This window comes from Salmo trutta, chromosome 9 (assembly GCF_901001165.1).
Source record: "Salmo trutta chromosome 9, fSalTru1.1, whole genome shotgun sequence".
NCBI classification, from domain to species: domain Eukaryota; kingdom Metazoa; phylum Chordata; class Actinopteri; order Salmoniformes; family Salmonidae; genus Salmo; species Salmo trutta.
Window position 1 is genome coordinate 38,576,672 of NC_042965.1, and position 15,555 is coordinate 38,592,226.

A 15,555-nucleotide genomic window follows, 5' to 3' on the forward strand; every position below is an offset into this window, starting at 1 on the left:
TATATAGCTCCACATTGATCTGGTACTCCCTGTATATAGCTCCACATTGATCTGGTACTTCCTGTATATAGCTCCACATTGATCTGGTACTGATACTTCCTGTATATAGCTTCACATTGATCTGGTACTGGTACTACCTGTATATAACTCCACATTGATCTGGTACTGGTATTCCCTGTATATAGCTCCACATTGATCTGGTACTGGTACTCCCTGTATATAGCTCCACATTGATCTGGTACTGGTACTTCCTGTATATAGCTCCACATTGATCTGGTACTGATACTTCCTGTATATAGCTCCACATTGATCTGGTACTCCCTGTATATAGCTCCACATTGATCTGGTACTCCCTGTATATAGCTCCACATTGATCTGGTACTCCCTGTATATAGCTCCACATTGATCTGGTACTGATACTTCCTGTATATAGCTCCACATTGATCTGGTACTGGTACATCCTGTATATAGCTCCACATTGATCTGGTACTGATACTTCCTGTATATAGCTCCACATTGATCTGGTACTGGTATTCCCTGTATATAGCTCCACATTGATCTGGTACTGGTACTCCCTGTATATAGCTCCACATTGATCTGGTACTGGTACTTCCTGTATATAGCTCCACATTGATCTGGTACTCCCTGTATATAGCTCCACATTGATCTGGTACTGGTACTCCCTGTATATAGCTCCACATTGATCTGGTACTGATACTTCCTGTATATAGCTCCATTCTTGTGTATTTTATTCCTCTTGTTCTATTGTTTTAATTGTACTAATTTTTCACTCTGCATCATTGGGAAGGGCTAGTAAGTAAGCATTTCACTGTAAAGTCTACACCTGGCCCATGTGACAAGTAATGTGTGTTTCAATATAGACTGCTTTGACTGCTCCCTGGTGGTGACAACAAGCCTGGACTATTCTTGGAGTAGGGTGAAACAGTGAAGTTGCCCCTAGATGCTGATCTTGGGTCAGTTTTGCATTTCCACAAATGGTTGATGTTAGGATTGGGGGAAGGGAAGCTGATCCTAGATCTGTTCCCAGGGGAAACTTCACAGTGTCCCGAGTGGCTCAGTTGGTAGAGCATGGTGTTTGCAACGCCAGGGTTGTGGTTCGATTCCCACGGGGGGACCAGTACGGGGGGAAAAAATGTATGAAATTTATGCATTCACAACTGTAAATCCCTCTGGATAAGAGTGTCTGCTAAAATGTAAAATGAGCAGGGGTATAATCATTAGTCCAAAATGTTTTGCGACGAAAACAGTGTACTCCAAAAGGAAAACATTTTGCAATGAAAATGAGTTTCTATTGGACAGATTCAGGTAGGTCCCTCCTCATTTCATTCCTTTTGCCTCCGGTTGGTTCCTAGTGAACATACCCCAGTGTTCTCATTTTGGGGTGAATCTTAATTGTATTTCCTTGATTGCTTTCGTCCGCTCTCCTCAGTTGCGTTCGTCTCAAAAAACATAGATATTGCCCTTCAATGCACCTTGGAACCTCTCCTACAATGCATTTTGAGGAGGACAGGAATCAAGGATTAACAATTGTAGATTCTTAGTTTTGAATATGGATATTTTAAGCATGTTGTTTCCCATCCACTAGGTGGAGACAGATCAGAGGCAGTGTTCCAAGTTCTAGGCCAGCAGACGTTCTAGGCAAGCAGACGACAGTAGGGTAACTACATGGGGTACTTCCCAAATTGCACCCTATTCCTTATATAGTCCACTACTTTTACCAAGGTGCACTTTTGTGATGTGGCTTCAGAGGACTATCCAGTCTCTCTCAGTTAATTCCAAGCCAGTCAAAGTTATGTGGTTTAAAATTTTCCGTATATATGCTTTCCTACCAAAGTTTTCCTCCCAAAAGAGATGTAGATCTATACCATATTTAACATATCAATTCTTATCAACACTGCACTGTTGTCAATTTCCCTGAATGAAGATGAAAATGTTTGGGGGAAAAAAACACAACAATGTGATTTACTTGAATAAAACTGTATATTTTACAGATCTTTTGTACACTTTAATTACACAACTGTATGGTAATACATTTTTTTTAATACATTTTTGGTCAGAGAATATTGAATAACTTTGTGTGCAATTACCATGTATTTAGCGATTTATCACAAACAGCAACCAAATAACTCAAAAACGTTCATACACTCTCAACATAAGACATGGCTTGAAGATAAATATATTAGTAAATAAATATTCAGAGAACATGTTTCCATTTATGAAATGTGCTGCTATACAGATACAGAAATATACAGATTGATTTCTAGCCTTTTTTAAACATTTGTAAAATGGTAATGATGGAGAAAATAATTATATTCTTAAAAAAAATAAAAGAAATATTAATTTGTGTACACATTTTCTTTTAATACAATCTTCTTAAGTGCTACAAATAATAAAACAAAACAATTAAATAGTGACTCGGGTAACCCACAATGTTATATTTGTAGTACATACATATCTTTATGCAAAGGAAAGATTAGATTCTCAATATCTTTCATTGATTACAGGCTCTGGGTTAACACATAAATATTGCTATTTCAAAACGATTGCCTCTGAAGACAATGGGTACATTTCATAGAAACAGTAAAAACAGTCTGTAAAATCAACAGAAAGAAGGCATGAATGAACAACGTTGATATTGTTTGAGAGCATGATGTGTACTGTATGATTTAATAAAATAAAACAATCTGACATGCTGCTTTTTGTGTAACTGCCCTGTGTAACCCACTGCCACAGTATAAAAGGGATTCCTTGTGAATAATATCTTTTTTTTCTCCTTTGGCCTTTTTTGACAGACAACAGCTTTATAGAACCATAGACAGTATATTATAGCTTAAGTGTTGAGGAGGAGGCTAGATGAGTGACTGCAAAAAAACTAAAACAAGAGCTTCTAACGTACAAGTATTGACTAAACCTGATATAAATCCAATCCTTTGAAGATTTCCAAATGTCTTTCTACAAACTCAGAGGAACCCTGTCACTACGTGGACCTTTATTTAGTCAAAAGGTGACACACAGCCCAGGATAGTAAGGATGGCTCAGTGGCCTAAGGCTTGGTGTTGGTCTGGTGCATGTTCTAGAATGCACTATTACATTTAACATTTAAGTCATTTAGCAGACGCTCTTATCCAGAGCACTATGTTCTGAACATCGCAGATAGACATGTATTCTATATAGAACAGACTCTCTATTATGTAGAACAGAGAACTGAGTCAACATTCTATCTGCATTGTTCTACAATATCGCGCCCCATTGAGTATCTCAAGAGAGAACTGTAGTCTAGTTAGTATAGCTTAGCTCAATGAAAGAGCGTGTGACTGTGACGAACTGCCTCCCCTCCAACTAGCAAGGACCCCGTCCCTCCACCCAACCCCCTAAAAAATAAAATAAGTTGATGTTTTGGTATTCTTTCATAACCTTTCATCTGAGTTTGGTGGTTTGTTGACGCTTGTTGTCCAAGCTGTATATGCAACGTTATGTCATAAGAGCAGTAAAGTACAATAAACACATACATAAAGTACATATGCATGTACACACAGGTATGTGTGTGATTATAAAGCAAATCAAATGTATCCTCAAACAACACAGTCCAGAGTCCAGATGTGAAAAACAACTTACTAAATCAGAAGAAAAAACATCTCAAACTGGGCCCTGCTAACACAGTTTGTTTCTCTCCAAATGGGTCTCAGGATCCGGACTGACCCTGTCTGGAACCCATGGTACTGTAAGGGCTGGGCTAGCCTACGTGTTGATTTGTGGCCTTGCCAAGCCATCCACAGTTACAACCAACCCAACCACCGTGAACTTCCACCCATATGTTGTAGCCTGATTCTGTATCTATCTGAGCCTGTAGACTCCGCTGGTGAGGCTTGGCCACGAGTCAGAGTGACGTGGGTTGAGCTGGGCTGATGCTGAGCTGCTGATGGCCACAGGAATGAACTGGTTATGTCTGGATACGCCAGGCAGGCAGGCCATCATATAATTTCAGTAGAAATCTACACCATCACCATCTAGGATGATAACATTCAGTTCAGCGAGCGAGGCTTAAAAAAAGCAAGGCAACTGAGGTTTTCTTGACTGACCGACCGACCGGTTAGGTACCAAAGAGGCTGTTTGTTTGAGTCCCTGTTTCTGGGCTCCACACCCCCTCATACCCCCAGACCCTTGTCTGTAGCTTTACTGTTTCCAGATGCATCGTGGGTAATGTAGTTCAGGGGGTGGAACAGGGCCTTGGTCTCTTCTTCCTGGGTGGGGTTCACTTGACCTCTGAACTGTCCTGAGGTGAAGTAGCCTCCCTCACCAGGCTCCACCTGCCCCCCAGTCCGCCCCTCGCCCCCCTCGCCCCCCTGCCCCAAGGTGAGGCTGGCTAGCAGTAGGCTGCTCTGATACAGAGTCTCTGTCCCCAAGCCCAGCTCATAGTCTGTGCCCTGGTGGATTATGGGTATTCTCTGGCTGAGCCCACCACAGCAGGCATCTGAGTCTGCAGCGTGGTGCGCATACTGCACATTCACGGCATAGTCCTCATTATAGCGCCCACCTGTTGCCCGGTGAACCTTCATCTCCTTGTAGAAGCAATAGGGCAGGCCCTCATAGTTCACCTGCTCCGACGGAGCCAACAGGCGCTCCCCAGGGGGGTAAAAGTTCTGCTCTGCCTCCCTGCAACAGCCACGTCCCGAGGAGGCCATAGGCCCCACCCAGTCTGAGTCCTGCCTCTGATATCCCTGCTGACCTTTGCACTCCATGTTGGGAGGGAGCACCTCGAAACAGCAGCTACATGCCCCTGTTCCCCCCAGGCCATGCTCCCCCCTTGTCTCCTCCCCTGTCTGCCCTCCCTTCCCCATGTCCACTGTGGCTCCCTCTAGAGGCCTGGCTGAGGTAGTGCTAGTGGTGCTGGTGTCCCTGGGTTGGTCCAGTGACGAGCGGCTGCTGTAGCTGGAGAGCTGGTCCCCCACACTGAACCCTGAGGTTCCAGGAGGAGGCTGTGGCTGCAGGCTGTCGCCATCGTGGCCCCCCGAGGGAGCTGGGGTTAGGGAGTCCTCAGCTGTGGAGGGGCATGCGGTGGAGGCCCCTGCAGACGAGGCCCCTGGCTCCCCTTGCAACCCCTTACAGGGGCTCTTACTGCGGTAGACGTAGGGGTCGTAGTCAGAGCTCAGGGAGCTGCGGAAAGTGGAACAGGAGCCGTATACCCCCTGGTTACTGATCTCTGTACAGTCCAGCATAGAGTCACTGGAGGAACAGTGGCAGTGGCCAGAGCTGCTGCTGCTGTCGCTGCCCGGGCAGTCGGCCAGGTAACCACTGCACACCGAGCGGTGGCCATGGTAACAGCCCAGACCCGAGGCACCGCTCCCTGCCTCAGCCATCCTGGAGCTGGTGGCGGGGGCCATGTGGACCACAGTGGGGTAGAGCAGCCCCCCTTGGAAAGCCATGCTGTGGTGGCCCATGTGGGGCCCGGCGCTCCCAGTCAGCCCTCCTATGCCTGCTGCCCCCTGGGTCCCTTCACCCTGCTGGGGGAAGGTCAGGCCCTGGAGGTAGTAGTGCTGGTACATGGTCTCGTACTGCGAGTAGCAGGCGGCCCGTGAGAAGCTGCGTCCGTGGAACTTAGGCCTCTTGAAGGCGCCGTGGTGGGGCCCTGGCTGCTGGTACTGGGGGTAGGCGGGGGGGTTGAGGCCCAGGCGCTGGTGCTGCAGCCCACAGTGGTGGGGGTTGAGAGAGTGGTCCAGCTGCAGGGTTGGGTGGGGGTGGTAGCCCCGGAGGAAGGCCCCGGCGTGGGCAGACTGGGGAGGGTACAGGCCCTGGGAGTCTGAGTGCTGGTCCACTGTGAGCACTGTGATGGGGTTACCATGGGGGTCCATGGAGGTGCGGGTGGGGTAGGCAGTCACCTGCCCAGAACGGTGCACCCTGCCAGGGTAGTGGACAGGCAGGACTACCCTCTGCTGCCGGCTGTAGACTGGGTCCATGCAGACAGCTCCGGGGTTCCCCTTCTTTTGCTCTGAGAAGAGAATAGGGGTGTAAGGGAGGGAGAGAGTTTGGTTAACGCACAGAGTCAAAGAAGTCTTTCAAAAGTTAGCTTTGTTACAGATTCATGAAAAAGGTATTTTACGTTGATTAAATTAATTGATTAGTCTCTTTTACTGTTTTACCGGGTTGCATAGTGTGACAAAAGTGAAATATTTGCAGACTGGAAAATTCCTGTCAGATAGCTACAGGCCTCATGCTGACAACAGCGTGTCCCAAATGGAACCCTGTTCCCTATATAGTGCACACCAGCTCACCGATGATGTTGTGTCTACAGTGAGGACAGGTGTGGTGCTGGAGGAGCCATGGGTCCACACACTTCTTATGGAACCTGTGGGCACAGGGGATGACCCGCAGCTCCTGTAGATGGGTGGGAGAGGAGGAGGGGAAGCGGAAGAGAGGGCGAGGGGAACAGGGGGAGAAGGTAAAGGGGATGGGGGAAGGGGGGAGAGGGGGAAGGGAACAGGAGGAGAGAAGGAGTGAAGGAGAAGGGGAGGGGACCAGTTAAGGTTAGTAAAGGCGTACAATATCTAAGGACATGATTGGTGTTTGATGGGTGAACGGCTAACAGCTATCAGCAGAGCAGCAAGGTTTCTCTTCTTCACATTATTATACATGAACAGCAACACTGAACAACTCCCTCCCTTTCTCTCTCTCCCTCCTCTCTCTCTCCCTCCCTCCCTCCTTCTCCCCCTCCCTCCCTCCCTCCCTCCCTCCCTCCTTCTCCCCCCTCCCTCCCTCCCTCCTTCTCCCCCCTCTCTCTCTCCCTCCCTCCTCCCACCTCTCTCCTTCCCCCTCTCCCTCCCTCCCTCCCTCCCTCCCTCCCTCCCTTTCTCTCTCTCTCTCCCTCCCTCCTCCCACCTCTCTCCTTCCCCCCCCTCTCTCTCTTATCCAGACAGAAAAGAGAAATAGGCAAAAGAACATTTCAATTTAGAGCAATAAAGAAATGGAATAAATTAACTGAGCAAACCAGAAACCTTTCAGTATATGAATTTAAACATTATTTTAAAACAATTTAAATATAATAAATAGAAATGTTGTGGGACTATAGTACATGAAGAATCAATATTTTTTAGATTGAGTATTTATTGGGTCATTATGTTAGTATATTATGTATGTTTGTAATAGTGTGTTATATGTGAAAATGTGTTCGTATTATAAATTGTATTTTAATGTCTAAGGACTCTTGGAAGATTAGTCCAAACGGGGACTAAAAGAGATCCAAATAAAATAAAATAAATCTAATCCCTCCCTCCCTCCCTCTGACCTCTCTACCTCCCTCCCTCCCTCCCACGATTAGGGTCTAGAATACATATTTCTTACATACATATTTTTTTTGTTCCTGAAGCTAACCCCTTTCTGCCCAAAAAAATTCTGAACAGTGTGTGTGTGTGTTTCTATTCAGTGTTTGTGTGTTCTGTCTAGTACCTCTCCTTCCATGTACTTCTCCAGACAGATGGCACAGTCGGTGGTGGAGCTACTGCTCAGTGAATCAGACGCTCCGTAGCTGCTCTCACGTTGACCCTTGACCTTGGCCTTGAACTTCCTTGTCTCCATCTTCTCCAGGGCCTGAATGGCCATCCTATTCATAGAACTCTGTAGAGGTGGAGGAGAGAGGAGAGGGGGGGGCAGAGGGTTAGACTGGGGGTGATACACAGGTATGCAGTGTTGCTGGGGAGAGCAGTGGAGGGGAGGGGAGCAGAGGACAGAGAGTTGGTGGCTGGGGAGGGGAGCAGAGGACAAAGAGTTGGTGGCTGGTGAGAGGAGCAGAGGACAGAGAGTTGGTGGCTGGGGAGGGGAGCAGAGGACAGAGAGTTGGTGGCTGGGGAGGGGAGCAGAGGACAGAGAGTTGGTGGCTGGGGAGGGGAGCAGAGGACAGAGAGTTGGTGGCTGGGGAGGGGAGGGGAGCAGAGGACAGAGAGTTGGTGGCTGGGGAGGGGAGCAGAGGACAGAGAGTTGGTGGCTGGGGAGGGGAGCAGAGGACAGAGAGTTGGTGGCTGGTGAGGGGAGGGGAGCAGAGGACAGAGAGTTGGTGGCTGGTGAGGGGAGGGGAGCAGAGGACAGAGCGTTGGTGGCTGGGGAGGGGAGCAGAGGACAGAGAGTTGGTGGCTGGGGAGGGGAGCAGAGGACAGGGAGTTGGTGGCTGGGGAGGGGAGGGGAGCAGAGGACAGAGAGTTGGTGGCTGGGGAGGGGAGCAGAGGACAGAGAGTTGGTGGCTGGTGAGGGGAGGGGAGCAGAGGACAGAGAGTTGGTGGCTGGTGAGAGGAGCAGAGGACAGAGAGTTGGTGGCTGGGGAGGGGAGGGGAGCAGAGGACAGAGAGTTGGTGGCTGGTGAGAGGAGCAGAGGACAGAGAGTTGGTGGCTGGGGAGGGGAGGGGAGCAGAGGTCAGAGGGTTGGTGGCTGGGGAGGGGAGGGGAGCAGAGGACAGAGAGTTGGTGGCTGGGGAGGGGAGCAGAGGACAGAGAGTTGGTGGCTGGGGAGGGGAGGGGAGCAGAGGACAGAGAGTTGGTGGCTGGGGAGGGGAGCAGAGGACAGAGCGTTGGTGGCTGGGGAGGGGAGGACTGTTAATAACAATAGCTGTAGTGTAGTTGAAACCATGTATTTGATACCATTCACTTTCTCTGGTCCGAGCATAACTATGAGCCTGTCCTCCTACTTAAAGTGGCAGCAGCCACCACTGATATACAGGTACACGTACAGGTGCACCACTGATATACAGCGTGTCCTCAGCATGCCCGTGTCAACAACTATATATCCACATCATTTTCCTTCTCATGATGCCATCTATTTTGTGAAGTGCACCAGTCCCTCCTGCAGCCAAGCACCCCCACAACATGATACTGCCACCCTCGTGATTCACGGTTGGGATGGTGTTCTTCGGCTTGCAAACATCCCCTTTTTTCCTCCAAACATAACGATGGTCATTATGGCCAAACAGTTCTATTTTTGTTTCATCAGACCAGAGGACATTTCTCCAAAAAGTACGATCTTTGTCCCATGTGCAGTTGCAAACTGTAGTCTGGCTTTTTTTTATGGCGGTTTTGGAGCAGTGGCTTCTTCCTTGCTGAGTGGCCTTTCAGGTTATGTCGATATAGGACTCGTTTTACTTTGGATATAGATACTTTTGTACCTGTTTCCTCCAGCATCTTCACAAGGTCCTTTGCTGTTGTTCTGGGATTGATTTGCACTTTTCGCACCAGAGTATGTTCATCTCTAGGAGACAGAACATGTCTCCTTCCTGAGCGGTATGACGGCTGCGTGGTCCCATGGTGTTTATACTTGCGTACTATTGTTTGTACAGATGAACGTGGTACCTTCAGGCATTTGGAAATTGCTCCCAAGGATGAACTAGACTTGTGGAAGTCTACAGTCTTTTTCTGAGGTCTTGGCTGATTTATTTTGATTTTCCCATGATGTCAAGCAAAGAAGCATTGAGTTTGAAGGTAGGCCTTGAAATACATCCACAGGTACACCTCCAATTGACTCAAAAAAAAATGTTGGAAAAATTGTGTCAAAACTTGAAAACTTGTGTCATGCACAAAGTAGATGTCCTAACCGACTTGCCAAAACTATAGTTTGTTAACAAGAAGTTTGTGGAGTGGTTGAAAAACGAGTTTTAATGACTCCAACCTCAGTGTATGTAAACTTCCGACTTCAATTGTATGTGTGTGTATGTCTGCGTGTCTGTGTGTGAGTGTGTCTGTCTGCGTGTGTGTGTATGTGTGTGTGTGTCCTCACCTGGCTTCTTCTCTGTTTTAGTTTGATCTTGATGAGCAGTACGAGGCAGACCAGAGACACCACTACGAAGAAGGCCAGGAAGATCCCCATGTCAAAGTACTCTGTAGGCTGCTGTAGGGAGAGACTCCATTCAATTAGATATATACAGCCAAAGGAAGAAACCACACACGCATGCACACACACACACACACACACACACACACACACACACACACACACACACACACACACACACACACACACACACACACACACTTCTGCTACTTGACTCCTATTCATATTCCTACACAATGTCTATTTATTATTGCCCAATTGCCAGGCACATAAATAACTTCAATTCCTTCAAGTGCCTCCTTGTATTATATTTGTGCCAAAAATGTATCCTATTTTTTTACAATCACTTTAGCACTAATTTCAGAACCATTTGGTAATTTTTCAAAACTCTAAACTCAAAACAGTCATCACTTGTAACACAGGCAGTCCAATGTTCAAAACATTGCATTGTGCATTCATATCTTTAAAGAAACCTTGCACTTCCAGAATCATTGGTTCAAATAACTCATTTATCATGAAATACCACAGGAACATTCATTTAGATCACCCACACACAAGATACCAATAGTTTCACTGTGTAGTTGTTCGTACAATCATTAAATATTGTAGTACATAATATGTGATACATGTTTCATTATGGTACTACACGTAAATACATCACTGTAAAAGGACTTGTAGAGAGAATACTGCAGACACAGTGGAATCATTGAACAAAATCTGAAATTTATTGATAAAATACAATAAAATCACAACATAGGTTTCTTTGAATCAAAGCAAAAATAATTAGCTACAAAAAATAAAAGAACTACAGTAAAACATCAACTGCAGTGTTCCTCACCTGGCTTACTGTAAAAAGCAAAACAAAGAATTGATTACTGTACTTCTATATTTCCATCAACCCTGTCTTGTGGATTTGGCCACAGGTTCTCATCCACATCACAATGGATGCTTTCATTAGCCAAACATCTTGGGAAGAATCATCGGGCATGGCGAATCCAGGCCTGACACTGGTCTGACGTGATGTCATTGCATGCGTCATCCATAGCCTGGAGAAGGGCGGCTTGTTCGTGAGGGCGCCTATCATAAATTTGTGAAAATGTACTCAATCGCGTTAAGGACAGGAGGGTATGGGAGTAAGTACAGGGTGGTAAATTGTGGACGGGCCTGAAACTATGTTTGCACCATTTGGAACCGGACATTATCCCACACAATGACATAGGTCACGCCATCATCTCTACGGAACTGATTTAGCTCATCAAGGAAGGTTACAAGGAGAGAAGCATTATATGATCCAATACGAGGTCTGCGTCCCACCACATCATCTTCCGATATAGTGGTGATGTTGGCCCCACGTTGTCCAGGTACTTGGATGGTTGCCCGCTGGCCAATGAAATTCCGACCTCTCCTCCTGGTCTTGGCCAGGTTGAAGCTTGCCTCATCCAAAAAGAGAAATTTGTGATGTTTTCGTCAGCATCCAGCTCCATCACCCTCTAAAAAGACATTTTGGAAAGAGAATTACTGATTACAATGACGTAGAATTTTGGGGGAATTTTTCCCAACAGGCATCTTGAAACTGAACATACCTGAACGTACTCAGTCCTCAGTTGCTTCACTCTGTCTGCATTTCTTTCAAAAGGCACACGGTATAACTGTTTTAGAGACACCTGGTGCCTTTTCAGCATGCGTGCAATAGTCTGCAAACTTATGGCTTCCACATTGTTGAACATGTCGTCATTGTCCAATATGTGCGGCCGAATTTCTATAAGGCGAATGTCATTTCTGGGCCGAAAGAAATTGACCACAGCCCGCTCTTATTGGTCAGTCAGAATTTTGCCTCTGCCTCCCCTATTTGGCAAAGTCTCAATTCTGCAGGGACAATTACAGTAAGAACACATTTAGTCACATCACCTACTCTGTGGTACACATTGGCATGCAGTATACAGTCATTTGACAATTGAGAGTAGCCTAATGTTTAGTGCATGCTGTAGACTTACCGGTTCTCATTCTGATGATTGAGGCCACGGTTGATCTTCTGAGGTTTGGTTGAATCGTTGTAGTTGCCTCAGTCATTGTCATGCCATGATTTACCACATGGTGTACAACTATTGCTCAGTTTTTATTGGACACTCTTTGCTGGTGCTGCCGCTGTCTTGGTCCGTGGCCTTGTCCTCTACCACGTTCCCCCACACCTCTCAAATGAGGCCCACGACCACCTTTCAGAAGGAGTGCTTGTCCCCTGCCATTCCTTTGACCACCACGTCTTCCTCGTCTTCCTCCACCCATTGCTTGACCTCTTGCAAAATGTGCTTTCGCCAAAAAGCTATTTTAAAATCTGACACCGCGATTGCATAAAGGAGTTCTGTATCTATAATTCTTAAAATAATTGTTCTGTATTTTGTGAACGTTAATCGTGAGAAATTTTGTAAATTCACCGGAAGTTTGCGGTGGGTATGCTAGTTCTGAACATCACATGCTAATGTAAAAAGCTGTTTTTTTATATAAATATGAACTTGATTGAACAAAACATGCATGTATTGTATAACATAATGTCCTAGGAGTGTCATCTGATGAAGATCATCAAAGGTTAGTGCTGCATTTAGCTGTGGTTTTGGTTTTTGTGACATATATGCTAGCTTGAAAAATGGCTGTGTGATTATTTTTGGCAGGGTACTCTCCTGACATAATCTAATGTTTTGCTTTCGCTGTAAAGCCTTTTTGAAATCGGACAATGTGGTTAGATTAATGAGAGTCTTATCTTTCAAATAGTGTAAAATAGTCCTATGTTTGAGAACTTTGAATTATGACATTTTGTGGTTTTAAATTTGGCGCTCTGATTTGTCACTGGCTTTTGAATAGTGTGGGACGATTTTGTCCCACGTACCCTAGAGAGGTTAACGAGAAGTTTATCTTTAAAATGGTGTAAAATAGTTGATTGTTTGAGAAAATGAAATTATGAGATTTTTGCTGTTTTGTATTTCGCGCCATGCTATTTCACTGGCTGTTGAATAGTGTGTACCACAGAAGTTAATAGCCCATAGAAGTTAAATAATGACCACTGAAATAGTCTGAAATGACCACTGTAACAATCTGGAATTACGGAATGACCACTGAAACAGTCTGGAATGATGGAATGACCACTGAAACAGTCTGGAATGATGGAATGACCACTGAAACAGTCTGGTATGATATAATGACCACTGAAACAATCTGGAATGATAGAATGACCACTGAAACAGTGTGTAATAATGGAATGACCACTGAAACAGTCTGGAATGATAGAATGACCACTGAAACAGTCTGTAATAATGGAATGACCACTGAAACAGTCTGGAATGATAGAATGACCACTGAAACAATCTGGAATGATAGAATGACCACTGAAACAGTCTGTAATAATGGAATGACCACTGAAACAGTCTGGAATGATAGAATGACCACTGAAACAGTCTGTAATAATGGAATGACCACTGAAACAGTCTGGAATGATAGAATGACCACTGAAACAATCTGGAATGATGGAATGACCACTGAAACAGTCTGGAATGATTGAATGACCACTGAAACAGTCTGGAATGATAGAATGACCACTGAAACAGTCTGGAATGATGGAATGACCACTGAAACAGTCTGGAATGATATAATGACCACTGAAACAGTCTGGAATGATGGAATGACCACTGAAACAGTCTGGAATGATAGAATGACCACTGAAACAGTCTGGAATGATAGAATGACCACTGAAAGAGTCTGGATTGATATAATGGCCACTGAAACAGTCTGGAATGATAGAATGGCCACTGAAACAGTCTGGAATGATGGAATGACCACTGAAAGAGTCTGGATTGATATAATGACCACTGAAACAATCTGGAATGATATAATGGCCACTGAAACAGTCTGGAATGACCACTGAAACAGTCTGGAATGATAGAATGACCACTGAAACAGTCTGGAATGATGGAATGACCACTGAAACAGTCTGGAATGATAGAATGACCACTGAAAGAGTCTGGAATGATGGAATGACCACTGAAACAGTCTGGAATGATAGAATGACCACTGAAACAATCTGGAATGATAGAATGACCACTGAAACAGTGTGTAATAATGGAATGACCACTGAAACAGTCTGGAATGATAGAATGACCACTGAAACAGTCTGGAATGATATAATGACCACTGAAACAGTCTGGAATGATAGAATGACCACTGAAACAGTCTGGTATGATATAATGACCACTGAAAAAGTCTGGAATGATAGAATGACCACTGAAACAGTCTGGAATAATGGAATGACCACTGTAACAGTCTTGAATGATGGAATTACCACTGACACAGTCTGGAATGATGGAATGACCACTGTAACAGTCTTGAATAATGGAATGACCACTGAAACAGTCTGGAATGATATAATGACCACTGAAACAGACTGGAATGATAGAATGGCCACTGAAACAGTCTGGAATGATGGAATGACCACTGAAAGAGTCTGGATTGATATAATGACCACTGAAACAATCTGGAATGATATAATGGCCACTGAAACAGTCTGGAATGACCACTGAAACAGTCTGGAATGATAGAATGACCACTGAAACAGTCTGGAATGATGGAATGACCACTGAAACAGTCTGGAATGATAGAATGACCACTGAAAGAGTCTGGAATGATGGAATGACCACTGAAACAGTCTGGAATGATAGAATGACCACTGAAACAGTCTGGAATGATAGAATGACCACTGAAACAGTCTGGAATGATGGAATGACCACTGAAACAGTCTGGAATGATATAATGACCACTGAAACAGTCTGGAATGATGGAATGACCACTGAAACAGTCTGGAATGATAGAATGACCACTGAAACAGTCTGGAATGATAGAATGACCACTGAAACAGTCTAGAATGAGGGAATGATAACTGAAACAGTCTGGAATGATAGAATGATAACTGAAACAGTCTAGAATGAGGGAATGATAACTGAAACAGTCTGGAATGAGGGAATGATAACTGAAACAGTCTGGAATGAGGGAATGATAACTGAAACAGTCTGGAATGATAGAATGATAACTGAAACAGTCTGGAATGATAGAATGATAACTGAAACAGTCTGGAATGAGGGAATGACCACTGAAACAGTCTAGAATGAGGGAATGATAACTGAAACAGTCTAGAATGAGGGAATGATAACTGAAACAGTCTGGAATGATAGAATGATAACTGAAACAGTCTAGAATGAGGGAATGATAACTGAAACAGTCTAGAATGAGGGAATGATAACTGAAACAGTCTAGAATGAGGGAATGATAACTGAAACAGTCTAGAATGAGGGAATGATAACTGAAACAGTCTGGAATGATAGAATGATAACTGAAAAAGTGTGTAATGAGGGCATGACCACTGAAACAGTCTGGAATGATAGAATGATAACTGAAACAGTCTAGAATGAGGGAATGATAACTGAAACAGTCTGGAATGATAGAATGATAACTGAAACAGTCTAGAATGATAGAATGATAACTGAAACAGTCTGGAATGATAGAATGATAACTGAAACAGTCTGGAATGATAGAATGATAACTGAAACAGTCTAGAATGAGGGAATGATAACTGAAACAGTCTAGAATGAGGGAATGATAACTGAAACAGTCTAGAATGAGGGAATGATAACTGAAACAGTCTAGAATGAGGGAATGATAACTGAAACAGTCTGGAATGATAGAATGAT

General features: G+C 44.8%; 1 protein-coding gene across 3 annotated transcripts in view; it reads right to left on the minus strand.

Moving 5' to 3' along the window:
- Positions 1-1,982: 1,982 nt before the first annotated feature.
- Positions 1,983-15,555, minus strand: part of LOC115200516 (E3 ubiquitin-protein ligase znrf3-like) — a 185,544-nt gene continuing 171,971 nt past the window's right edge. For 2 of the 3 annotated variants that reach the window (XM_029763641.1, XM_029763644.1), the window contains exons 5-8: positions 9,773-9,883; positions 7,462-7,629; positions 6,291-6,393; positions 1,983-6,007 (exon numbers count right to left, since the gene is read on the minus strand). In XM_029763641.1, coding sequence (XP_029619501.1) covers positions 4,167-6,007; positions 6,291-6,393; positions 7,462-7,629; positions 9,773-9,883 — 2,223 coding nt within the window. In that variant the 3' untranslated portion in view covers positions 1,983-4,166. The remainder of the gene's footprint in view (positions 6,008-6,290; positions 6,394-7,461; positions 7,630-9,772; positions 9,884-15,555) is intronic. The other variant, XM_029763643.1, reaches the window with a different exon arrangement.